At 42.2% G+C, this 25598-nt stretch overlaps 4 protein-coding genes across 6 annotated transcripts; 1 reads left to right on the forward strand and 3 right to left on the reverse strand.

The window, feature by feature from the left end:
- Positions 1 to 341: 341 nt before the first annotated feature.
- On the reverse strand, positions 342 to 1052 carry LOC136046448 (ubiquinol-cytochrome c reductase complex assembly factor 4). Its single transcript, XM_065733032.1, has 2 exons — positions 1024 to 1052; positions 342 to 951 (listed from the first exon to the last, which is right to left on the reverse strand). Exons 1-2 carry the CDS (start codon positions 1047 to 1049, stop codon positions 597 to 599), a joined length of 381 nt encoding a protein of 126 aa, XP_065589104.1. The 5' UTR covers positions 1050 to 1052; the 3' UTR covers positions 342 to 596.
- A 462-nt stretch (positions 1053 to 1514) lies between these two features.
- On the reverse strand, positions 1515 to 9762 carry GNPTG (N-acetylglucosamine-1-phosphate transferase subunit gamma). The gene is made up of 11 exons (XM_065732656.1): positions 9708 to 9762; positions 9570 to 9624; positions 8614 to 8681; positions 6443 to 6497; positions 6256 to 6339; positions 5650 to 5743; positions 4041 to 4155; positions 3487 to 3569; positions 3069 to 3197; positions 2858 to 2939; positions 1515 to 1896 (listed from the first exon to the last, which is right to left on the reverse strand). Exons 1-11 carry the CDS (start codon positions 9754 to 9756, stop codon positions 1787 to 1789), a joined length of 924 nt encoding a protein of 307 aa, XP_065588728.1. The 5' UTR covers positions 9757 to 9762; the 3' UTR covers positions 1515 to 1786.
- A 64-nt stretch (positions 9763 to 9826) lies between these two features.
- Positions 9827 to 11767, forward strand: TSR3 (TSR3 ribosome maturation factor). The gene is made up of 6 exons (XM_065732996.1): positions 9827 to 9938; positions 10022 to 10238; positions 10447 to 10640; positions 11046 to 11219; positions 11457 to 11520; positions 11590 to 11767. Exons 1-6 carry the CDS (start codon positions 9827 to 9829, stop codon positions 11765 to 11767), a joined length of 939 nt encoding a protein of 312 aa, XP_065589068.1.
- Positions 11768 to 13003: 1236 nt separating this feature from the next.
- Positions 13004 to 25154, reverse strand: UBE2I (ubiquitin conjugating enzyme E2 I). Of its 3 annotated transcripts, none has more exons than XM_065732641.1 (7): positions 25068 to 25154; positions 19572 to 19650; positions 19262 to 19345; positions 17181 to 17253; positions 15505 to 15614; positions 15223 to 15302; positions 13004 to 13665 (listed from the first exon to the last, which is right to left on the reverse strand). In XM_065732641.1, exons 2-7 carry the CDS (start codon positions 19635 to 19637, stop codon positions 13602 to 13604), a joined length of 477 nt encoding a protein of 158 aa, XP_065588713.1. In that variant the 5' UTR covers positions 19638 to 19650; positions 25068 to 25154; the 3' UTR covers positions 13004 to 13601. The 3 variants fall into 3 exon arrangements, with proteins under 3 accessions (XP_065588713.1, XP_065588714.1, XP_065588712.1); XM_065732642.1 differs by lacking the exon at positions 25068 to 25154 and adding an exon at positions 24887 to 24907; XM_065732640.1 differs by lacking the exon at positions 25068 to 25154 and adding an exon at positions 24681 to 24760.
- Positions 25155 to 25598: the final 444 nt, after the last annotated feature.

Below are 25598 nucleotides of genomic sequence, written 5' to 3' on the forward strand. Positions count from 1 at the left end.
ACAACACAGATCAACCACTTTGAGATCCTGCAAAATTCTCACCTAAGTAACGACCTTCGAGGTCAGGCACCTCCAACACGTTACACTGCAGAAAACAAGCACTAATTACGCATTAAGTAAATACTTCATTATTTAGTAGAATGACAAAGTAAACTGAACGTTAATCAACCACACATTAACACAGTCGTCCTCAGCACTATGTGAGTGCACTCCAGGAGGAGCAGCATCGGCTGAAGGTGACCTTCAGCAACCAAGTTACAGACTCGCAGCTTTGATATTTTAATGCACTGTGCGACAAAGAAAAAAATCACCCATGAGAAAAAATGAGTCAGCGCGGCACATCCATAAGTACATGTTGATTTTGCAACACGTCCTGTCCCTCCCTGCTACGCAATGCAAGAAAGGACTGCTTGTGCTCTCGCTGTAAGTTAGTATAGAAAATACAAACAAAAAAAGCAGCAAGATAAATAAATCCCGCATGCAAGATAAGGCAGGTGGGAGGACGGAAAAACACTTTCCAAATCAAATGTCGGAGCAGCCTTTAACCGGCTGAACACAGCAAACCTCCGGCAGCTCCCTCACCACAGGTGCGCTCATCATCGCTCCTTCTGCAGCTGCGAAGGAGCACCGCTTTCCTGCGCCGCATCTAAAAGGGCCGCGCTCTGACCGGAGAACAGGGCTTCCAGTCGCTCGTCGACCTCGGTTTTCTCCCTGAACGCACACCAGAGCAGCAGCCCGCTGCACAGCAGGCTGAGCGGCAGCACCTTCACCCACGTCCTCTGGTAGTCACTCCCCATAGACTGGCTGACGCTCCACACCCGCGGGCTGGCCTTGCTGGAAGAGAACGGGATGGCTCCCTCGCACTCTGGATCCGCGCTCGCTGCGCTCTCGGGGCCCCGCCGCCCCGCCAGACATCTCCTGGGGCCGGGCAGGCGCAACGCGCCCCGCGCCCTGCAAAGACACGCGAGTCAGAGGCGCGTGGCCGCCGGCTCCCGTGTCCCCGCGCGGCTCCCGCCGCCTCACCGCCAGCCGCCCCGCGCCCAGCTCATCCCGCCGCTCTCGCCCCGCGCCGCCGGAAGCGGAAGCGCGACCCAGTTGCCGCAGGGGGGGCGCTCGTGCGCTGCCAGTTCGCGGCGGCCGGAAGTGGGGGCGGTGCGCGTGGGGTCCCAGAGAGACCTCTCTCAGAGAGACGTGACTGTTCCGGTACGCCGGGCACTGCCCGTATTCACGCGACCGCTCTGTTGCAATCGCGCGTTTTCGGAGCAGCTCGACTTCAGATCGTAAACAGCAGTCACACCCGCAGATCACAGCGGCCCCTGAGCAGGGCTGGATGCACTCACTCCCTCTGTGCTACTGCAGCACCGTTTATTTGTTCATTTTGCTAAAGGCTGCTAAGAAACTCCTTAGTTTAGCATACAGGTGAAATAACATGTTCTGAATGCTGCCCAAGTACCTTTTGTACAACACCTGAGAGCAGTGCTCCGGAGCTGTTTCATATTTACGCTGCCTGTTGCCACAATTGATTAAAGAAAATAAAGCTGAGAACAGACACAGTCTGTAAAGCTTGGCTCCACAGCAGCCTCACAGAGCTCTCATCAGTGTTTTCCAAAACTTGCCAAGTGGTGTCAGTAAATGCACTGACATTCCTTTGCTTTACGGCAGAAAATGAGGAAGTCAACAAGCACAAAAAGGAAATCATCATAGTGTCACCATGCACATTCAACTTGCTTGACATTCCATACCAAACTGCTGTTTACCACTCAAGTTCCTTCACACAAACGTCATTCTAAATCCCTGCATCACCACGCAGATGTTCAGCATTCGTTGACCCATTAAGCACAGCTGTCTCTGCAGTCGTCCCTTTGTGATTTACACCTTCAACACTGGCGTTTTCAGCTGTAACATTCAGTTAAAGACATAAGTTATTTCCACATTCAAACATAAGTGTTTTTTTTTTGTCATAGAATTCGTTGAATAGTTTTGTAATAAGTCAGCTAGAGTAAGCTGAGAGCTCTTTTGATTAGAGCTCTAATCTGCAATAATTAAATAAGCTACCAAGTAGGCTGGCAGGAATACTGTGTGAATTACACAGCTAAAATGTGCAAATAAAACACTTTATGAAAAAGTGAAAAGAAAAGTCACCAAGCTAAAAGAAACTTCCCCACAACAGAAAGATGTTAAGAATGTCACACGAAGGCTTGTTGGTTTGAGGTGCCAGTTCTGAGCACACAAGCAGTACACGTATATTCAGGGAAATAAAATACTCCTCAGACAAACAGCTCATATAATACTGAGCACAATGGATTAGAAGGAATGGAGGAAAAGAAGGACTGAAATTAATCCAGATAAAGTTTGCTTCTTCATAGCCAGCACCCAACAGTCTTTCTTCCTCAGAACTGCACAAGACATTTGTCTAGCAGAAATCAGAGGAAGAGGTGACTGAGGGAGAATGAAAACAATTTGAACAGATAGGAAGAACATTTCAAGTGTTCCTGAGGAAGCCCTTGTGGCTGACTATTCATAAAGCAAGGTTACATAAAACATGCTTATGTGCTATGACTGCTTTAACACTGATTTTCTTTGTCACATTAAGTATTGGAGAGAAACTTTAATTATGATAGCAGAAGTATTTTATTTTATTTTTAAAAAAAAAAGCTCAGATGTCAAGTCATCAAGAGACTATCTGGGAGCAAAAAGAAGTCCCCTGTGTGCAGGAATCAAGACCTAGCCATGCTTTAAAAATCTCTCTATTTAATTTTACCTGCATATACGTTTACTAATCCTTGCTGTAGCAAAAAACAATTGGGTCTACTTATTCTAAATGGAAAATAGTGGAAAATAATGACAAAAAACTCACCAGAACTTCCTTTGTATGCAATATTGTGCTGACTTAATAAATCTTTAAGAACTTCTATTTCTTCAGAAAGTTTCATGTATTCCTAAGAAAGGAACATACAAAAAGGTGCTCTCAATCTCCAAAGATATATATAGCAATATGGAGTTTGTTATGAATCATACAGTAAAACGTTGTAAATTTAATTTCACACTGTCAATATTATACTCAATACCTTATTGCACTTCTCCACTGTTTCAAATTTCAAACTTATTTTTGTATTCTGTTTCTCAGCTTCCTTTTCTTCTGTTGCTTTCAGAAGTCCTGCTTCCTCAAATATCTCTTTCAGTATTTTTTTGTATCCCTACAAAAGAAGGTTTCTACAGTTATTGTAAATAAATCTACCTAACACATCTCCCTGTACCTTGCCCTAATTCCACAAGCTTCACTGTAAAAAAAAAATATATATATCCAATTATCAATTGATGTATAAAGCTATTACAGAGCACAAGAAGGGCTACTTGCCAATGGCAAAATAAATGCATCTGTTCCAAGAGAAGAAACTACAGAAGCCAAGTTTAGCTATCAGACAATAATTGATCTTTAACAAATTCAAAAAATTTGGGTTTTTTTGTTCAAAAAAATTAGCAAACCTGCTCAGTTATTAGTTGATCATACAGTGACTGCTCTGCTTCATCCCATTTCCTTTGTAGTGCTTCAGTCAGAGTTGGATAAACTGAAAAATGGAAGGCAAACCATGCCCTTTATTAGTTAAGTGCTTTTCTGGTAGCGCACATGCAACTTTCAAGAGTTGGCTTTACACTTAAAATCCTCTTCATTTGACTTAAATGTTTCTTGAGAATGCCACCAACCAAGTTTCTCTTGATTTCCAACTAGAAGGTCCCATGCTTATTTGTTTAAAGTATTTTTTTTAGTGTATACAAATGAGCAGATATTGCAAGGCTGATTCCTATGGCTAGTCCAAGAAAACAGTTAAGTATCACTCACTGATTCTCTATTATTAATGGCACTTTATCTGAGAAAAACATCTGCTACACTGATTGGGATTTAAATACAGTTAGCATTATGTATTACATGTAATTCTCTTTAAAATCAACTTAAAAACTTAAAAGATCTAAAACTGCACACTCTAAAATTGGTGTAATAAGCCAGGTTCTTCATAGCAAAATGACTTTCTAAATCTTACCCAAAAGAGAGTGGGGATGGCACACAAGAGGAGTCTCAAATGTGAGAGAGTAGACACAAGTACTTGGCTCAGACACATAAGCCAATTTGTTGCTCTTTCCACAGACAAGGTGAACCTAAACATCAGTAAAAACAAAGGTGAATGAAACACTTTCTCTTTAAACAGACATCAATTTCCTGTCTCTGAAGGTTAACAAAGGCTTTTCTATGTATACTGTTGTCTCAAAGTTTCCAGTGCCTTCACCAATTGAAAGGAAATCATAGCTAATACATCTAGAAATTAAGTTACTTTCTCAAACACATGGAAATTTCTTCCTGTAATGGAAAGGAATCTACCACTTTCCTCTAGTCACCCGAACAGCACAGATTTGGAAGGAATGAGAGCCAAGAGGGTAAATATGACACCTTGAAGAACCTCCTCCAACATAAGAATTTTAAAATTCTTAATTCTGACCATTGTGCTCATTGTCAGGCTCCTCTCTTTACTGTTCCAGAGAACAAAAGCCTGGTCGCTATAAATGGGTTTTGATCTTTAGACTTCTGGCACCAGTGTGTTGAAAACTAAATGCCAGCAAAAAATCTGAACAACAATATCAAATATCACATAAGGATAGTAACTCCTTCTGCAGTCCCAGTGGTAAATAAACATGTTAACAAGGCACCTCAATCACAGTAAAGAACATTTTAACCTTGGCTAAGATATTTTGCCCCTTATCTCTTTCCACTCTCTCCAATCATAGATACCTCTCTCAAGTATTATGTTGTCAATCATCACTGTAATATCTAAGCACCTTCCACAAGAAAACAAGCCCGTTCTGAACTCTACAGTATCTTCAGATCTCCTTCGTGATAGACATCTATGTCACCAGGAAATATGTGGTTTAATTAACTGTATAACACACTGAAACGGAAGGTGGAAAAGAAAAGGTTTAATGAATAAAATGACCAAGGACTTGCACAAATCATGTGCTGCACACTGAACTAGTCTCAAATATCCTTCTAGTTGAACAGTTTTTTGGCAGAGTCTGAAAATGAAAAGGAACATTTCAAATGCTTGACAAAACAGATTTTTACATTTTCTTCAAATTGCACTCATACTACAATCTGTTGCTAATTAGTTGGTTCCTCTGCCATTTCCATTTATTTCATTCCTTCTTTAATTCTCCCTGCATGCTCTTTGAACTTGGCTTGCTTAACTCCTTGGCATAGTTTTGTTAACTGCCTAATTCCATTCTGTCCTTTTTGCTGGATGCTTTTAAGCATAATGACAATCTGAACTCAACAAGAAAATTTTGTATTCATTTTTCCTGACACAAAGCACTGCATGTCACTAGCAATGTTGATGATACCAGAGTTCTACACTCCTATCATGGGGAAAAAAAAAAAGAGAGTTAAAAGTCACCAACAAGAGTACCTAAGTAAACTTAGTATCTAAAATCAGTAAAATTCTGATACTTCCATCCATGCACCGAGCTGCTACAGAAATTTATCTTTGTTTTATATTATACCTTAAAGTATGAATTCTTCAAGGTCGGAATGTTTCAATCTGTAGAGTGTCTGCAGAGTCAAGATGTCTAGATTAGCATAATCTAGGTATTTCGTTATTATACCTTCGTCTGCCTGCTCTTGGTTTCACATGAGTCTCCTTCCCTCATCCACATTCCAACAAATGTGTTGTTGTCAATTTCCCATTCGTGCCAGATTCTAGAAAAACAAGACCTCACTTTATGTTACTGATAGGGAAAACATGGAATTCTGGAAGAAATACAGGAATAGCCTTAAATTGTGTTAAAATTTAATGTATGTACCTCATTTGTCTTGTTTCAGTATTTCTTATAGCTCAAGAGCTTACAATCAGTGACATTTGTTAGGCAAGCTGCTACATAAGCCACACCAACATTACTTTGAGAGCAGTTTTCAATCAGCTTTCAGTTTGCTTACAAACCCTTGTTTAAGGTCAACAGGTTACAGATCAATCCTGCAGCAAACACCACTGTGTTATCATAGCACTGAGTGCAACTCTGCTCACAGGACTTTCAGTGCTGGTGAGAGCAACTACAACTTGATGATTTACTTTAATGCAGAACACCTGGGGTCCTACAGAGTCCTAAATCAACCAATAAAAGAAATCTAATTTTAAAACTGCCTTCTTTCTGAAAATCTATAAAACAGTCTATTAATAACACAGACAAAACATGGAGGTCTAAAAGCCTCACCCCAAAATCCCACTGTAGGCATTCCATCGAAAAGTCTGCTCATGCTGAGTGACATTATGGAAAGGACAAAACTCGTACTTATACCTTTGGGAAAAAGGGAAAAAGAATAAATATTTCAGATGGGAATTAAGAACTGGTTTGTTCCTAATAGAAATATATGATCAAATATCCAAAATTTGTTACTCACGTGGATTCCACAAAGCTGAAACACTTGCCAGCAAGCCTAAAGAGATGCACAGGGCCTAAAAACACCACAAAATATCAAGGAAGAATAATGCTTTGGTTAAATTCCAACAACTTACTGTGGTGACAAAACTGTAAGAAATAGAACAAATACAGTTTTCTGCCATGCATAATGAAATCTGCGTTTTCCATTTGAATTACTTTGTGTACCCTCTACTGCTATATTGGTTTACTTCATTATCTTTGATGTATTATACTTTCAACACTCAGTGAAACAGTTTAGCCTCCCTCTACAGCAGAAACAAGAAACCTGTATACAAAAATCTGGACAGCAGATCCATGAAAGGAATCATCAGTGCAGACATTTTCAAAAGCTAAAAACTGCTGTCAGTAAAACCCTGGACAGCTGTGTCCAGCCTCAGTCACACAGACACCTCGGGTGTACACCCATAGATCCCTTTTGCTCAGAACAGTGACTGTCACATACTCAGGTTCCACTGAGATTCTCAAACCAGACACTCCTTACCACAGTTGGCTCTCAGTCTGATCTGGGTAATATTCAACAACATAAACTCATGTCAAACACATCAGCAGCTACAATGCTCCTGTGGAACTGCTGTCAAATTAATTCAATACAGGTAACTTGTCATTCAAAAAAAAGGCCAGAAGTTCTGAAATATGTTTTTACAGTTGTTATTTCAGAGACACTTGTTTAAGCTAATGTTGCAAGGAATGATAAAATATTTCTATGGAAAGGAGAAGAAAATCGATTACAAAAGCAGATAAAATAACAGCATCTTGGTTCTAACCCTCCAACTGCCAGAGAGAATTCTCTAACTCTTACCAAGGACCTACATCAGCTTTCCTAGAAGTGAAGATCAGAGCACCAGAATCTTGCCACCACAACGCCCCAGCCACTGGGATACAGACAGGCTCTCCTTCCCATTTCATTTTCCTGACCTTATGATCTTGAATCTATTCTAAAGTCAAGATTACGATCATTGTCTTGGCCAGAGGGTTTGCATCTCTACAAAATGCAATCTGTACCTTAAAAAGCAGGATAAGCTCCTTACTTAACAACCAAATTGGATTTTAATGTGTCTGAGGAATGTGTTATACTCATATCTTTATTTTCTGAATGTATGTTCTAGAAGCATAATTACAGTTACTATTATTCTGTCTGTGCTTAGAAAGAAAAACTGCCAGTTTTCCATGTCAGTGAAATAACACTGTGCAAGAGAAGGCTCCACACCCCCAGATCCCAAATTCCAGTTTCCATAACGACTCTCAATTTTAGGCTACATTTAAGTTTCCACATGCAGAAAAAGAAGCATTTTATTGTATTGCTAACTTTCTTCCTGATCTTTCTGGCATCTTTCAATTCAGTACTGTCACTATTATTAATCCCATTTCTAACTACTTCCCCTTTCACACGCTCTATATACAGAATTTATGCATTTGATTTGGTTTTATACAATGTCACACAAGAAAGTAAGCATAACTGTGTTTGGTGTCACCACACCAAACTGCCTTTGGTGAACTTGAAGGAGGTTTGTATTTGTGCTCAAGGTTAGGAGGCAAAAGTTAAAAGATAATCATAATAATCTCCTGTTATTTCCTATTACTTAGTCTTTGTACTCAGTGTATGCTGACTCACTCTCTCCCATGCAAAGTCTAGAAAACACTGAATTCCTGTTTCTTTTGCTAGCATGTGGGATTTATACTGCAGCTTTGAGTCTCTGTGACCGGTCCAAGACTAGCCTTAAAATTTCTTATATACTTCTTATATTCTTATAACAATATTAAATACTCAAATCAGATGCCAAGATGGCTTTCATGTGACAATCTCAGGGATACCTGGCAATTGTTTCAAGAAGAAAAAAGATCATTATAACGATCAGAAGTTCTATGATTGGCTCAAACAGTAAAGAATAAAACATAGGGGAGCAACTGTGACAAAAGCAGTCCAAACAACGGTGGGTCCTGGAACACTCCAGAACTTAAAATTACTCTTTAGAATTTACAAAAAAAAATTGGCCATGTCTATTTTCCATGATGGCCACAAAATGACAAATAAAATTAGTATTTGCCTGCAAATATCTTAAGAAGATTGTTCAACAAATGACTGTCATAAAATGATGAATACTGTACAAAACAAGTAAGGTTTACACGTACCTGATATTGCTGAAGGGGGCATCTTCGGCTGCAACCGATTAGTTTGAGGCAAGAAGGGGTTATTCAACCTGTAGAAAGAACCAAAGTTAAAGACTGAGTTATGCTTCTAGCTATTATCACATCCTCCACATCACTGAATGGCTTAGGTTGGATGGGAACTTAAAGATCATCTGGTTCCAATCCTCTGCCATGGACTGGCTGTCCCACACCAGATCAGGCTGCCCACAGCCCCATGCAGCCTGGCCTTGAGCACTGCCATGGATGGGGCATCTACAGCTTCAATGCGCAACCTGTGCCAGGGCCTCACCACTCTCTGAATAAGAATTTGTTCCTTACATCTAAACTATATATCTCCTCTTTTAGTTTAAAGCCATTCTCCTTGTCCTATGACAGACTGTGTAAAAAGTTGGTCCCCTCCTGCTTGTAAGCTCCTTTCAAGAACTGGAAGGTTCACAGTGAGGCCTCCCTGCAGCCTTCTCTTCTCCAAGCTAAACATGCCCAACTCTCATCAGAGGAGAGGTGCTCCAGCCCGTTATCATCTTAGCAGTCCTCCCCCGTACCAACACCAAAGCTCCATGTCCTTCGTGTGCTGGAGACCCTGAGCCTGAACGTGGCACTGCAGGTAGGGCCTCACGAAGGCAGAGCTGAGAACAATCCCCTCCCCGTCCCCGCTGCCACCCCTCTGTCAATACAGCCCAGGTACCATCGGCCTGCAGGGTTGCAGCCACACACTGTGGGCTCAAGCGCGGCTTTCTTTCTTTCACGACCCCTAATCCCTTCCTCACAGGCCGCCTGAACCTCCCAAGGTTTACAGCCACTGGCACTGCCCACCGGCAGCACTGCCCCAGCTGAGCCCTGCGGTGAAGCCTCGCTCTCCGCCTGAGGAAGGGACGGGGCCGCAGCGCAGGGAGCGCTGAGCTCGAGCACCGGGAACACGACCGGCGCCAGCCACCTACCCGAACGTGTTCGGTTCCTCCACGATCTTCATCTTGCCCGCCGAGGCGAGGAGACCTGCGGAGCACAGAACAGTGAGCGGAGCACAGAACACGAGCGGACGCGCGGAGGGACGAGCCCAGCAGCGCCCTCACGCTCACCCAGCGCGGCGCCCACAAACACCACCAGCGGCAGCCGGGCGGCCGCCATTACCACTTCCGCCGGAAGCGGAAGTGCGCCGTGCCGGGGCCCATCGGCCGCTCCGCCCAAGCGCGGGAGCATGCCGGGCCGGGCGGTGCGGAGCGGCCGGCGCCGTGCCGGTACCTCAGCCCCGCGGCGCGGTCCTCGCGGCCTCGACACTTTCGCTGAGGAAACGGAGGCCGCGCTGAGAGGTGCGGGAGCGCTCCGCGAAGCCTGAAGCGGGGCACCGCGCGGGGGCCGGCCGCTCCCACTAACGCGTGCGTGCCGTTTTCAGCTCAACTGGAGGGAGAGCGCGGCGCCGAGAGCTGCGGCCCGGAGCCGAGCATTCCGTGCCCTCTCGCCATGTGGGAGCTCGGCCACTGCGATCCTAAGAAATGCACGGGGAGGAAGCTGGCTCGAAAAGGCTTGCTCCGAAACCTGCGCCTGAGCCAGAGGTTCCCGGGCGTCGTTCTCAGCCCCGTGGCCGCTGTCTGCGTGTCTCCCGCCGATAGGTACGCGCGCTCCCACTGCCCGCGGGCGGACGGCTGAGGGACAGCGGCCCGAACTGCTACAGAGTAAATGCTGACCTTCGTGCCGCGTGACGTTGATACGTGAGCTGTTTTATTCAGTTCGGTTAAGATTTTTACGTGAGGAAAGCGTTTGATTTTGAAATCAATACAGTGATGACAGTTTCTCAAACAGCGATGTTTCTCTTTTCAGACATATCGTTGATCAGAGTGGAATTGCAGTGATAGATTGCTCGTGGGCTAAATTAGAAGAAACTCCCTTTAAGAAAATGAGAGGAGGTCATCTACGGCTGCTGCCTTACCTGGTGGCTGCAAATCCCATCAACTACGGCCGGCCGTGCAAGCTGTCTTGTGTGGAAGCTTTTGCTGCAGCTTTTTGCATCGTTGGTAGGCTGCACTGTGATAGAAAATACATAATCAGCAGTTCTGACATTTTTAATAGAATGAGGAGATGATCTTTGACAAAATAAGCTGTAATCCTGACCCTGGCAGTCTTTGCTTTGGTCTTGAATTTGGAATGAGATTGTCTAGTTCTCTTCCATGTGCTTCTGTCTGGCAGCCATTGAGTTATCACTGGACTGGAGTTCATGTCCAGGACACAGGATCTGATGATGCAGGTTTTCAAGTGAAATAATTCTAAGAAATCTGAATCCCTTAACACTGAAAAAAAAGATAAATGCTGGTATACACCTCACTGCTGTATTGATAGGAGGATTCATGCTGAACATAGGAACATATAAACTGAGTGAAATCCCAGACTGGAGAACAATGATCCTTTATTTTCTGTTAAAGGATTCCCAGACCTAGCCACCATTCTTCTAAGGAAATTTAAATGGGGGAAGACATTTATTGAGCTGAACAAACATCTCTTAGAAAAATATGCAGCTTGTCAGTGCCACGAAGAAGTGCTGGGCGTCGAAAAGGACTTTCTAGCTAGCGTTGAAGAAATAAAAGAAGAAGAAATAGGTAAGGAAAGAATCCCAACAACCACACGCTCTTTAATGAGTCTCCTTACTTTCTTTTGTTTTTTACTGAACAAATTTCAAGTTATTGGCTTCTGAGCTCTTGTGTGACTAAATGACTATGCTAAGCTCTTCAGAAAGCTGAACCAGGTTTCGTATGCCTTCCCCTCCCTGCCAGTGATGTTCTCAAAAAAAGGAAAAAGGAAGTCACCATTTAAATGTGCATCTCTTCTTTTTCCAGATCCATTTGATGTTGACTCAGGAAAAGAATTCTGTAACCCCAACAGACCAGTCATTTCTCCAAGGTAAGGAAATTTAAATATTATTTGCCTTATGGGAAGTTGTGCTTCTATAATCCTGAAAAATATTTCCAGAACAGCACAAAGTAATGAAGAATCAGAGGAGGACAGTGGGAGCACTTCAGATGGTACCAGTGAGAGCAGTAATGAGAGCAGTCCAGAAGATGACAACCCTGGGGAGTCTGTGCAAGAACAGCCACTAATAAATCAACCATCTGAAAAGCCGCTAATAAATCAACCATCTGAAAAGTAAAAACGAAGAAAACCACACCAAAAACACCCTAACAACCTAAAGGAGTTCTATAATACCTTGTACAAATAAATGTTTGTTAATGGTCACCTTTCCACCTGTAAAGAGCAGATGTCTTTTGTCTAGGTGGGCTTTTCATCTCAGGCTACATGTAGGTTTGTAGGTCTGTTGATGCCATCCATGAACGATTATTTAAAGGTAATATAATTAATATAATAATAATAATATAATAATTAATATAATTATGTGAGTGAAAGCATTGCAGTCAGTGTTTTGGTAAGTGTTTTATAGGGGTTGCTTTCACTCAGTAACTGTTTTCTGCAGTGTATCACTGAGTATATTTTACCTGGAGAACACAACTAAGTTATTGCCCTGTCCTGACTACCCACCACATACAGAGCCTCTGGCTTGATCTGCCATACACATTTCAACTCCTCTTCATCCAGTTTAGGGTAGACAAAATGCCTCAGCTTAAAAAAAAACAAAAACAAAAACTTCCAAGAACAAAAGCCTCTGTTTCCTCAGTGTTAGATCTTGTTTTGCTCAGATACAGGGAGTCCTAAGCAGCATACACTGTTTTAACACTTCAACCAGCAGGCTCCACAGTGCATCTGCCTGTATTTGCATTAGTGAAATGTTACTTTACAAACTCACAAATGTACAGCATCCCTCACAGATCTGAGAACGACTTCTCCATATGGTTGCCTGTTTACATAGTGAAGGCAGAGCTGTTACTAATTGTATTTTTTTCTTTACCTTTAAATATTTACTCCTTTGAGTTTCAAGCACCCAACTGGTTTGTTTTTAAACAGAAACCCCTATACCCAGTTCTGCGTAAGGGTTTGTAAAGACAATCCATGACATTACTCCATACAGACAACGCCCCGATCCTGTAGGTCCCCTCATGTTCTCTGGAGGGCTGCCACTATTGTTCATGTTAGACTGCAATATAATATCATGAATGGTCATAGCAGGCTGCTGGTCCCATTACATACAGTAAGCAGCTGATCTCTAGCAAGTCATACAACTCTATAAACTGTTTAAGGAACTGACCAAGTATAGAATAGCTGTGAGCCATCACCAGCCAGGGCTCAGAAACAGAGCACCTTTTTTTTCCCCTGACATAAACGAGGGCAGCATCTGAGAAGTACAACATCACAGCTCTTAAAAACGGGGTTGTGTTCAGAGCTGCTGACACAGCAGCCTTTCAGTCATTTTAATGAAGATGATGAAACAAAGCCCTTTATATAAACAGTTTATTTACTCTAAACAGCAACACAGACAATGCCATATAAACACAAAGGAAGTGATGCAGAATAAGGATGCTGGCTGACTTTGGATCTCAGAGGCTCTTAAGCAATAACCTAATTTCTGAAAGATAGAAAAACAAATTCAGGGAGGGAAGGGGGTGGAGGGCGTGATTTTTATTTTTTTTTCCATACAGCCAGCTAAAGGCTAAATATAGTTCTAACATTTTAAAGCATGCCTGCATCAGATAGCAAAGTAACTAGAGATACTAGTGAATTTATAGAAGTATAAAAGTTTATAATTTTACAGCAGTTGAAATACTGACATCAATATTAAAATAAAAGCAAGTTTTACATAACAATCAAAAATACAAAAGACTGAAGGAAGAGACCCTGTATGAAAAAACTGGGGGCAATTCAGCAAATTTAGAACTGTATACAAGTGGCGAATATGGAAAATGGCACACATACAACCCCCTCCCCTAAGTGGATATTAATTGTACATAGCAACATTAGATTTTGCAAAAGTTTTGTAAACAAGTTCTTGCCAAACCAATCCCTTCCTTTTTAAGATGCTGCATGACAGATGTTTATGATGGTGCAAACTTCTTGGCTTGTGCTCGAACCCTCTTTTCATATTCCACTCTGTTTTGGCTGAAGAAAAAGAAAAGGCAATTAAAGCTTGAAAAAAAAAATCAGACCATGTTGTGATTTCTAGCTCTTAATTCTCCCAACTCAGAGTATCCAAACAAAAGACCACCTCCCATAGCTGAATGCACACCTACAGGAGAGAAGGTAGCTCAGAAGTGCTGAAGTTACAGAAAAACCGTACAAAGGCAATCCCAAAAATGAGAACAAATCTAAGTATTCTTACTTGGCTTATGAAGTTTACTCTAAGTTTGACAACTTGACTAAAAGGCATTCTGAAGAAGATGCAGTGATGTTCAAATATTCAGCTATGCCTAATTACAGTTGCAAACAATTCTGCCCTGTCAAGCTGCTTTTAACAATTATTCATTGAGTTGTAACAAGTGAATCCTAATGTATTTCTGCTGGGTTAATGTATTTCTACAGCCATACAATGCATGTCCAAAAGACAAGAAAGAGTGAAACTGGAGACTACATTTCTGAAGTAATCTGCAAAACATGCCTGAGTTCATTCTAAGTTTTTTCCACCCCCCAGGAGCAGTTAAATTTGATTTACATTTATCTCCTCACAGTTCAGCAGAAGCAGATCTTTCTTTTGGGAGTGGCTCATAGGGAAACAGCTTCAGAAACACAGTGCTTGACTACTGTCTGTGATGCCTTAGCACAAATACAAATAGGTTCTGCATGACCTCTCTGATGCCTCCCCTTCATCTTTTTCTCCCTTCCCTCTAAAAAGAACGAGGGTTTAAAGTATATGCACACTGAAACTGATCTTCACTTCCTATGAAGTGCTGCATCCTTAAAACAGTATTAATTAGTACCAACCAGTGATCAAGGTATGAATCAACAGCTTGCTTTTTCAGTGTCTGCAGTAATGCAGAAAGAAGACCAGCAGAGATTGCTTTTGCATAAATATATGAGGGAAAGTATAAAATGGGTCATGGACTATATATGCTTTCAGAGAATTAATATTATTTCAGAGAATTATAATACTGCTGCTCCATATACTACATTTTCTTTTCCAAGAAGAAAAAAGGAGGGGGTCTGCCTTGTCATTACTTGCTCCCTAAGGCATCACCTACAACCATCCTCCATATGAACACCATCCAGTCTTCACAACCTAGAGTAAAGTCTACAAATAAGTTACAAACACTATCCATCCCTGTGTTTCCTTTTCACCAGTCCTGTATGACATTTAACACAGATTGTATTGTATGCAGAGACTCAAAATGCCGATTTTCAAACGTGGAACTCTCCTGAAGACTTGATTTTCTGTCTGATTTTACATTTCCATTTTGGTCATCAGTTCAGCAGCTGCCAGTGCGAAAAACATTTATAGAGTATGCTGCTCCCTTAAAAATTATGGGTCAGTCATCTATTTTTAATGGTAGGAAAATTTGAAGATTAAGCCTAAACATTTTTAATTTCAAATTTTAGAACATATAATATTACCAGGAAGGCAGAAAAGGTTCCTTCGTCATTCCCAAAAACATCTGCACGTAATACCATCAGCAACAGACAGCTGCAGGCAACATGGCAGCTTCCAAGCTGCCATACACTTACCAGTAAATTGTGTACGCCTCTGCTTGAGCTGGGTCTTGAATATTTGGTTCATTTAGAAGTTCCTGTATTCCTAACAAGATCTGTGGAAGGACGCACAGAAGTAACATAGGCATGGATATTACTAAGTTATGGAGAAATGTGCAGCAAAAGGAAAAAAAAAATCAGTACATTCACACAAAAAAGCCAATAATGGAAACACACAATGAACATTTTACATTCATGTAAGATGAACAGGCAAAATAAGTAAGAAGGATAATTATATACATGTATACAACTAATGACCTGTTTAATTGTGATTGCTGGCCTCCAGTCCTTATCCTCCTCTAAGATGGAGAGACACACTGTGCCTGAAGGATAAACGTTTGGGTGGAATAATGGTGGCTCAAATTTACCTGAGGGGAAAATAAAAAGTTACTTGCATGGAAAACTAAGGCTAATACCTGAGAGATTGTTTAGACCATTAGTGTGAAACAAAAAACTGACCAGTGACACACACACAATTCCCTCTGCCCCACAGCTCCCCATCTAACCTCCCCCACCAAGTGGGAGATTTATGTAGCCATTATTAAAGTTTTGCACCTTGGCTTGGCCTGTACAGCAAGCAGGAAACCTGTCATGTCTGTGTTATCACTCCAGGAAATTTAACAGTACCATTGTGACCAGTAATATTTTGGTTTAGGAATGGAAATTGACTAAAAAGTTTGTAGTAGCTTCACAATAAAGAACTTTTAAAACCAATCCTATACTTAGAGTAATATACACTGTTCTATAAAGATACCACCTGTCACTTGTTTATTTTCCTCTCACTGTAGTATATTCCATACAAAAAAGCACCAAGTTTCTGGTATTACTGTTCAGTTTCACTTTATGTATGACCAAGATGAACCCAGCAAGAGGAAAAAAGCCTTATCTGCAAGACCAATTGAAAAGATTAGTTATGCAACTTTCCTACTGAAAGATGACATTCTACCATTTCTTTAATCTTCACAAGCCTTAATTCCTACAGCTATCACCTTGAATAACATGAAGAACACTTATTTAATGGCATATGAAATGTCTATGTCACTGCCATTTTCTAATCCATTTTACATCACAATTATGTCTTGCTTATCAGTTACTGAGTTCAATATGGAAGCAGAAACTGCATCAGAGAGTAGTCCTACCAGCCATGCATCTTACTTTAAGGCACAGCAATTCATTTAACACTTGCAGAATGTGCTAGCTGGTAATTCCTCATCACACTCAATTTTTTTCTTATTAAAAGGTCTATTTCCTCTTATTCTCCACTTCTACTTAGGTGATAAACACGAGTAGCCAAGACAACTGACACAGCTGAAACATTAAAATGAATGTCTGTCAGAAGAGCTATTTTTAAGCACTGCCATTGACCAGAGAGGGTAGCCAGTTCAAGGACTAAGGAACTGGACAAGGCAAGAAATGTTTTTATATTTCTGAAGCACACAAGCTTTTGAGTCCTAACAAGTGAAACAACTATTTTCCCTAATACATGTATAACAACACATCCACATTTAGAGTGAAGAGATGAAAACATGTAAATTGATTAAATAATATATATTTATTTACTGTGAGTTCTCAGCATAGAAGACTAACTTCACAGCAAGAAAAAGCTCCAATACCCTTAGACTAATCATGCCTGCCTATTATTACCTCTAACTTAAAGTGCTGATCAAGTAGTGAATATTTCAAGTGGTGCTTCTGACAAACTTGGATAAAATCCAAATAGCATTCCCCCTTCTTCTAGTTTTGTTAGCATTGAGCACTTAGCTCACTCAGTTCATCACATTATATCTAAATGCCAAATGAGGGGGTGGGGAAAAACAACTTTCAGTAGGAAAAAAATCTCAGTAAGAAAGTGAGAACTATTTGTAAAACCTCACAGAATATTAAGTACTGTTCTACTACATGTCTGGTAGTGTTTTTTGTGTCATTTTTCTTACATTTTGGGGGTGAAGAAGGGTAGTCATCCTTGAAAAGCATCCGTAGTTTAAATAAGCCTCCTTCCCATGGTGTCTATAAAAGAAGTTAAGGTAGTGTTTTGATTACAACAAGAACAAGTCAGACTTGGGAGGGAAAAAAAAAACATTTCCCAGGCAAAGCACAAGACACTTTTCTACACCATTAGAAGACAGTTGTCCTACACTGTAGTGTGCTACCTACAGTGAGATAAGTTATCCTACTGATGGCTTTTTTACATCAGCTCATTGTATTTTCCACTTTACTACAGCTTCCAGGTGTTGCTAAATTATCAATAGATTGAATAAAAATACTGATAATTCCAGATAAAAGCACAAAACGTTATAGTATATAATAAGTCTTCCAGTCCTTAGTTGGTCTTTATGTTGTGCTATATTTTTATATATTTATCAAGCTCAGAGCTGCACACCATACTCAAGGCAAGACCACACCAATGCTAAATAGAGTGGGAAAATTCCCTCTGACCAGCTGACTATGCTGCACTTACTGTACTGAGAATGCAGTTTGCTGCAAGGGCACTGCTGGCTCACACTGAGCATGCTGCCCACCAGCACCTCTGGGTCCCACTCCACAGAGCGTGTCTCCAAACACTTAGCTCCCAGTCTGTATCAGTGTCCAGCACTACTCTTGCATTTATCTCCAATGAACTTGCTAATGGTAATATTCCCCATGCTCTGTCCTATCGAGACTCCTTTTCAAGGCATCTCAGTCCTCCAAGGAGTCAACCTGCCAAAGATACGTTCCACTCTTGAATCCAGATTGCTGAGAAAAAACACTGAACAGAACCAGCCTTTAAACTGGAGCCCTGAGGAGAGCCACTAGTGAGCAGCTACCAGCCAGATGTAGGCCCATTCAGTACAGCCCTCTGAGCTCCACTTTCAAGCCAGATCATCACTTAAAGTAGCAAGAACCTGTTTATTTCATAGTAGTATAATTTACCCATAGAGGAGAGTATTAAAGGCCTTTCTGTATTTCAGTAAGATCACATGCATCACCTTCCCTTCACCCACCAAGCAGGTGCCCTTATCACAAAAGTAGATCAAATTACAAATGAATTACTTGATGAACCCATGTTGACTATGTCTGCTAACAGTTCTGTTTTTTTTTTTAAACTTCTCAGCAGCCCCAAGAATGATTTTCTTCCTAACTTTCCCAGGCAACAAAATTAGACAGGTTTGCAGTTCCCTGGGTTTTCTCTCAAGAACAACATCACTTGTACTTCGATTTTTCCATCTGGTTGATGAGAAGACGCTTTGGTTATTTCACCCATTCTACTGTGTCAGGGAAACAGCTGCAGTACAGTGTACCTCCAAACAGGAATGCAATATATAGCAGCTGCTTTACTCTTGTAGGGACAAAACAAGGAACACTGCTCCTTGCTGAAGAGACTACAGTGATTAAAAACTTGTAATTCCTGACAGGGATCTAACAAAGAAAACACAAATGCAATCTGTCCTTCCCTAGGGTGAAAGGAAAGAGGCTAGCTTTAAGAGTTCAGGAGAAGTACAAATTAAATCAGATGAAAAGAACCCTTGTAAGATAATAATCTTCTTTCCATAACACAAACAGTCAAAACTCCAAAGAATTGAAAACACTTTACAAGTTAAAAATAATTCTGTATTTTATATGAAATTAAAAAAATTAAAAACAGTACTACAGTGCAGCACTCCTGTAAGACTGATGAGCCTCACTATTTGGTGGACAAAAAGAGATACTGGTAGTTAACCACCAGAAATAACAATTGATTGGTTTAAACCGCTGTTTAGTAAGAAGACAAATCACAATAATCCCTCACATTAATCAGAGGAACATCTCAATTCGCCCCATGCAGGATTCTTCCACACTCCTCTGAAAAATGTTTCAGAAGGTGATCAGTGCCAAAAGCTGAACAACCAGACTCATGGTGTACTCTGTCCAGTGGCATAATCCAAATATTTACATTAAAACTACATGTTAAGTTATACTGTCACAATTCTCAGCATAATACACAATCACATGTTACTTTCCAGCATAAGTGAAACGTTAGGACAACAGAATATCTTACCCCCTTCTTTCCTGGAATAGCACATTCCCAGTTCATGAGATTCATTGTACCATCTGGATTTTTTGTAGGTACCGCTACAAATCCCTGAATTATGGCAAAACAAAGACAAAAGGTGAGTATTTCAGGAGGTAAACTTAGAATACTTCATGCCACTTCTAATGCACCACAATTATTTCTTTGTGCAAAACACAGTTTTAAACAGCTTATTTAAAAATTAACTCAATTATTGTAGTGCATCTGGGAAAGAAATAATCATAACATGATCATAACTGTACAAGTCAGAAAGTTAACAGTGTTCATATATACTTACAAATGGATGATCTTTCCTCCAGGCTTTTCTCTCCTGTGCAAGTCTACTTAGAGCTATGCCAGACATATTCAGAATCCCTCTAAAACAAAAATAGTTGCTTTCAGTACAACCTTATTTACTATGTAAATAACATTACGTTTGCTATATAAGAGTTCTGATCACATAAGAGGTATTCCAGTCTTCCATTTCTACTACTGTAGCCAAGAGATTTTTGCACACTGCAGATGTTAACACTAGGATAACAATGACAAATTACCCCACATCAACTATCAACTACCTCTAAGGTGCCTAGGTTTTACATACCCCCACTGTGTACTTCATATTTAAACCACATTGTTAAAATAATTTTTTTTTATGTCTCCTGATAGCAGTAACAGTATCACCAATAGCAAAAAAGGCTCAGATTTCCCAACTGTGTGACTGACAAAGGCATATCTACCTCTTTGTGACATCATGAAAGGTATGGCTTTCCTCTGCAGGCAAACACCTGCACTGCTCCTGTTTCTGGCAAACAGGAGAATAAGAAATGCCACTGACAGACCAAATCCCTGCTAAAAATCTAGGATTCTATACAAAAAGCAACACATGCACAGGATTTTGCAACCTAAGGTGATTTTGATCGCTGTCAATAGAAAAAGTTCTAGACAGCAGCAGGAACAGAAGACAAATTAACTGAGGAAGAGTCAATGAGTGGCTAGCTCATTCCACAAGATGTATCTTTAAAGCCCATATAAACTGAAAAACCTTCCAGGATCTTCAATGCCTTAAGTAACAGCCAAGTACAGCAACCAGGACATGTAGAGTACAGCTCACTACTACAAACAATGCAGGAACAGTTCTAGACATGATGCTTGAATAGTGACCTCTCAGATTCAGGGGAAGATCCTCCACTCAACCAGAACAGCTCTCAAAGTGAGACCTTATTTTTTATGGTCCAACTGTACCTAAATTCAGCATTCTGTTAAACACGTGGTCAGAAACCTCCTGTGAAAATCTTGAACACTCCTTCCTACCACACTTCCACCCATCTTAAATAAGAACTAAAACTTGGGAGCTGCAGCATTAAGAACAGTTGGCCTGACTACTTCATACAGCCACCAGAAGAGCAGCATCCTTCTCCTTTAAATAAGCTTACAGAATTAGTGAAATGAACGTTATTGCTCTATTAAAGCAAACATAGAAACACCGATTAAGGATTATTAATTAATACAATGCGACTCTTGTACATAAAAACTAGTCAACCATACCCAGCTCAAAAGAGCCCTTGTTTCAAAATCTCATTCTTGATTGCTTGTGCACATCTGCCATACACTGGGAAGGTTAGAAGACATCAGGCTCTCCATTTACACATTCACACATAAGGTGTTTGCGCTGCCCAGCCACTTAAGAGCTCTTAAGAACACTTCTTCCCACCCCTCCCCCCTCCTCCTCTCTGCCTCCTTTCCCCCCAAAGTCAGACTGGCAGTACGTTCACAGTCCGTCATTTCAAATTCCAGGTAGCAATACAATTGCTGCAAGAATGTAACTAAAAACCACAGCTTTTCAGAAGGCACCATTAATTCTGTGCGCAGTAAACACACACAAAAGAATCCTGTATTCATCCCACCGTTCCCAATACACGCACTGGAGTCCCGGTTACACTAGAACACGTGCAGCACTTAATAACAGAACTGCAGATAGACAGACACCACCTCAGCTTTCAGCCAACTCACCAGCAAGAGAAGTGGAGTCACCCAAGAGAAACCAGAACAAAAGCAAACCCTGCACCTCTCCTTCAGCAAAACTGTCAAGGGAATCATTTCATTTTGTGAGCTCCTATCCTCAGTACGGATTTTAATGAACTAATGAGTACGTGACAGAATTTCAGTTGTGCTTTTAGCATCTGGAGATCTACAACAATACTGACATTGCTATAGCAGTCTGACAAGAACCAATTGCGCTTATAAGCCATTCAAATGTTAGACAGTAACCCAGCTACCTTCTCTGGAGAAACATGCACTGCCTTCTCTGTAACTAACAGTCAGTTAAGCAGTATTTCCCTTGAAGTTCACATATACAATGTATGTTCTACCAAACAACGCCCATCACAGTTTTCCAGAGGAAAACAATCTTACAACCTCTGTAACCTGCTGGCTTTTGCACTGCACCATGCCCTAGTGAATGAAAGACTTCCTTCTGTTCTATAAATATTATTTCAAATTTTGAGGCATTTGAGTTAATCACACACCAATCAGACCACATCCTTTTTTCTCCAGCATGTATGCACACAATGGTACAACCAAATACTCCTTTGCTCCTCAAAATCCAAAATCCTTTTTAGAGGTACTGCACACCACCTCCTTCCCCAGTGCAGCACTTCTGTCTTCCCCATGCCTACCTTTCATTCCCTTAGTTGAAATGCCAATTTCTTGATTATTTTTCTCACTATAGCACAAGAAATTAAGTGTGACTGCTTAATTTCACAGCAGGATAAATTTCACACAGAAACAGGGAGGGAAGAAGGGAGAGAAAAAGCATGTAAAAATAGCTCAGAGATCTGTCATTGTGCAGCCTAGAAAAATAGTTACAGGTAACACTGACAGCTTTTGGCTCCTAAACCAAGTACTTCAACAGCAGGATTTGCAGGCAATAAAGAAGAAAGTTTTCCTAGTAAGCATATTTTTATAAGAAACTATTTCAGGCTAATTAGCATTTATTCACACAAAGTAGAACCTGTGACTTTAAAGATCAGTATTTACTTCAGTAACTTCTTGCCAGAGCAGCAGAGCTGCTAAGAACTTCAGTGTCCAATTCTGAACAGTTTGCTAATGAGTCAAATGTGATTAACTAGGATATCTTACAAGAGGTCTGACCAAGAGATAAGCATTGGTATTTTCAGGTTAGTTTCCAGGTACGTATATTTAGTCTACTTAATATTTGCTATTCCAGTCACCTGAACATTAAGGCCATGTCATGGAAATCCGATAAATACTGATACTTGCCAGGGATTTAATAGCAGTCACTTCAGGCACATCTAACCAGAGTTAGACTCCTAAACACACTGAAGAACAGACCACTTATATTACACTGATTTATGTATTAGTAATCTGTATTTGACACTTTTAACCCGCCAAAGTTTATACATATATATATATAAAACGTCTATCTTTTAGATTTGAACATTTATTTCTTATCACATCAAGCAATAGTCAAACTTCAGCTCATTATTTTGTATTGTTGAACCCAACTGGGACAGAACAGCTCAGCCACCTCTAAACTTAAACTAATGCCTATTTTTGCTCTCCCACTTCTGCAAGACTCTGGTTACAATGTCTCAGGTCTAAAATAACTGCAATTGTCATCTTCGGGCACAGAGGGCAACAGATCGATAGTCTGCACTGTGCAAGCAAACCAACCCTGTTCAAACTTTCTTCTCATTTTAAAAGACAGACAGAATCTTGGGGGCCCAGCTTTCCCACAGCTTTTCCACCTCCAAGTTTTGTAGTTCTACAAATGACTCTAAGAGTGTGAAGAACAGGCAGCACAGAAAGATGAGGAATAGCAGACTGTTAGTTCCAGAACTTGCCAGATACTTTAATACTTTCTACCAAGAAGGTAACACACACTGGTCAGTGCCTGGCAAAGCTCTTTAAACAGTTCCATGGACTTCAGTTACCCTGATGAGGGCACCCAGGCACCCAAAGTCTCTTGTCACAAACTGTTAGCAAGGCACAAGAGACCACTGAGACTGAAAGCCCACTTCAAAAACAGATCCCACTACTTAGCAGTCCCCACAAAAGCAACTCAATCCAGTAACACATTGCCAGTATATGCTCTCCAGCAGCAATTCAGCGAAAGAAACTGGATCTCTTACTCAAACTCTCTCTGCTGGAGCTCAAGACAGAATGAACTGAGGTTGATCACCTCTCATGTATTTTGGTGTCAGAAACTACAAAGGAACAGGAAAAAGTCAAGTATTTAATTAAGCCTGAAGATATTCTCACTTTTTCCCCCCCCATTATTATTTCTCCTTTGGAATCTTGCAAAAAAAAAATCTCTAGGACTTAAAATACACATATATATTAACATTTGTTTAAAATATTGTATCTTATTTACTATTCTCCTGAGAAATTTACTATGAACAAGCATAATTCAGTCCCAGCTTATTCTACAGAAGAGCTACACCACTTAGAAGTACACGAAATTCTACGCTGGAGAAAATCCATCAACCACATCTCACCATACGAGTGAGAAAATCTGTCCTTCCATTCCGTTTAGTTCTACTCCCCCTTGCACATAGTAGCACCAGGAGGTAGCAACAGCCCGCTCACCACTACCAGCTCACTAGAAAATTACCAGAAACTTCCAGCAGCGCTCCACAGCTCACCTCTCCTCTGCTGCTTTTACTACCTACTTCGGGAAAGAACAAACCCAAACCAAACTGCTTTGCTATGCATAAAGCAGTCCCTGCAGAGCACAGTGCTCCCGTGGCCCATGATTCTGATTCAAAACAAGCACGTAAACACACAAACAGCACGCTCCTTTAGTCCCTGTTCACTCCAAAAGAAATAAATGAATAAAATCGTTAAGACTTATTACTTTACAGACCGCAAACAGAGACTGGAAAGATTTTTAAATCGGCACCGTTTGCAATAAGCCGCCCTTTCCACACAGGCGGAGAAAGTCGAGGGCTGAGGTACAACCAAAGCGCACCACCTCCGAACCGGCGCACAAAGTCTGCTCCCGCCCGAGGCAGGGACAAGAGTGGCGGAGGCGGTACCGGAGTTCCGAGAACAACAAAAGGAGCGGCGCGGCGCGGCGGCCCGGCACGGGAACTCCGCCCGCCGCGGCCTTTGGTGCCGCGAACCCCGGCGGAGCGGTCGGAGCAGCGGCCGAGGCCCGCGCACGGCGACCCAGCGCCCGCCCTCCGGCTCCGGGGCGAGCGCTTCGCGGGGCGGGGAAGCGCTGGGCGCAGGCCCGTCGGCGCCCGCAGCACGTCCGCCGAGCGCGGCCCGAAGCGGCCCAGACCTCCGCGTGCGGCCGCCGCGCGTTGGCGGGCAGCGACACTCCGCCGGGCCCGCGCTCCGCCAGGCCCCGCCGCCCCAGGCCCCGCGCCCGGCCAGGCCTCACCGTGCTCGGCCGCAGCACCCGCGTGTGTCCCGGATTGAGGCAGCAGCGAATGACCCGGATGTTCCCGACTCTGCTCCCCCCCCCTTTGTCTCTGGTCCGGAGTTTCCCTCCCTCTCCCTCCTCTCTCTTTTTCTCTCCCCCTTCCCCCCCTCCCCTGAAGCGGAGCGCAGCGCAGCGCAGTAACGAGGTGTGTCCCACAGCCCGACCCGTCCGAGCCGCTGCGCCGGCGCCGTACAGTCCCGAGTGCGCGCCGAGAAACAGGACCTGAGGTGTCCGCGACAACGCCTGAGCGGAGAGCGCGACGGAGATCCCAGCGAAGCCCTCTCAAACACTCTCGCTTCCTCTCGGGCCCTATAAGCCCTAGCGAGAAACGAAGTGAACTTTTACCTCAGGCGCTGAGACAGTCACCTGTGCCCTATAACCGTGCGGCCGGGCGCACGGAGCTAAGCCGAGTCCGGCCCCACTGCGCCTGAGCCGCGAAGGGGCGGGGCGAGCGCCTGCAGGGGGCGGGGCTGTGGGGCCCGGGCCTCGGCCGCGGCCTGCGCTGGGTGTGCTTTGGGCGGCGGATGCTACGTGCTCCTACTTCCTATTTTTTGTTTCTGTTTTGTTTCTGTTTGGTTGTTTTTAGTTGTTTTTTTTTTCCCGAGTATGACTCACGTTCTGTGCTTGCGTTCAGCTTAATTGTAATGAAACCGACATTTTTGTCTTTAAACCTTTTAGCAGCATCCCACCCACCATGCTGTTTGTTGATGCGTGTTGAACTGCTCCATATGTAGCACCTTAAGAACAGCACGTCTTCCTTCTCTCGTCACTCCAATTATCCATTTCCATAAATAAACACTTATCTTGAATGGGACTGATCTCAGTGCCCCACATCCCACCCAGACGGTGGTTCTTGGGCACGCTGCGATGGAGATG

This window comes from Cyrtonyx montezumae, unplaced genomic scaffold, assembly GCF_038088225.1.
Source record: "Cyrtonyx montezumae isolate F1298 unplaced genomic scaffold, pur_monq_1.0 scaffold_16, whole genome shotgun sequence".
Lineage (NCBI taxonomy): Eukaryota > Metazoa > Chordata > Aves > Galliformes > Odontophoridae > Cyrtonyx > Cyrtonyx montezumae.

Excerpts from the sequence above, each read along its gene's own strand:
- LOC136046448 (XM_065733032.1), bottom strand. The coding sequence starts at position 1,049 with ATGAGCTGGGCGCGGGGCGGCTGGCG. Across the intron at positions 952-1,023 it reads TGGGCGCGGGGCGGCTGGCG|GGCGCGGGGCGCGTTGCGCC; the intron begins GTGAGGCGGCGG and ends GTGTCTTTGCAG.
- GNPTG (XM_065732656.1), bottom strand. The coding sequence starts at position 9,756 with ATGGCGGCCGCCCGGCTGCCGCTGGTGGTGTTTGTGGGCGCCGCGCTG. Across the intron at positions 2,940-3,068 it reads CAGTGGAGAAGTGCAATAAG|GAATACATGAAACTTTCTGA; the intron begins GTATTGAGTATA and ends TTCCTTTCTTAG. Across the intron at positions 1,897-2,857 it reads TGCATACAAAGGAAGTTCTG|CTGAAAACGCCAGTGTTGAA; the intron begins GTGAGTTTTTTG and ends TGAATGTTACAG.
- TSR3 (XM_065732996.1), top strand. The coding sequence starts at position 9,827 with ATGCCGGGCCGGGCGGTGCGGAGCGGCCGGCGCCGTGCCGGTACCTCA. Across the intron at positions 10,239-10,446 it reads TGCGTGTCTCCCGCCGATAG|ACATATCGTTGATCAGAGTG; the intron begins GTACGCGCGCTC and ends TTCTCTTTTCAG. Across the intron at positions 10,641-11,045 it reads TGCAGCTTTTTGCATCGTTG|GATTCCCAGACCTAGCCACC; the intron begins GTAGGCTGCACT and ends TTTCTGTTAAAG.
- UBE2I (XM_065732641.1), bottom strand. The coding sequence starts at position 19,637 with ATGTCTGGCATAGCTCTAAGTAGACTTGCACAGGAGAGAAAAGCCTGG. Across the intron at positions 19,346-19,571 it reads GGAGGAAAGATCATCCATTT|GGATTTGTAGCGGTACCTAC; the intron begins GTAAGTATATAT and ends GCCATAATTCAG. Across the intron at positions 17,254-19,261 it reads CTATTCCAGGAAAGAAGGGG|ACACCATGGGAAGGAGGCTT; the intron begins GTAAGATATTCT and ends CTTCTTTTATAG.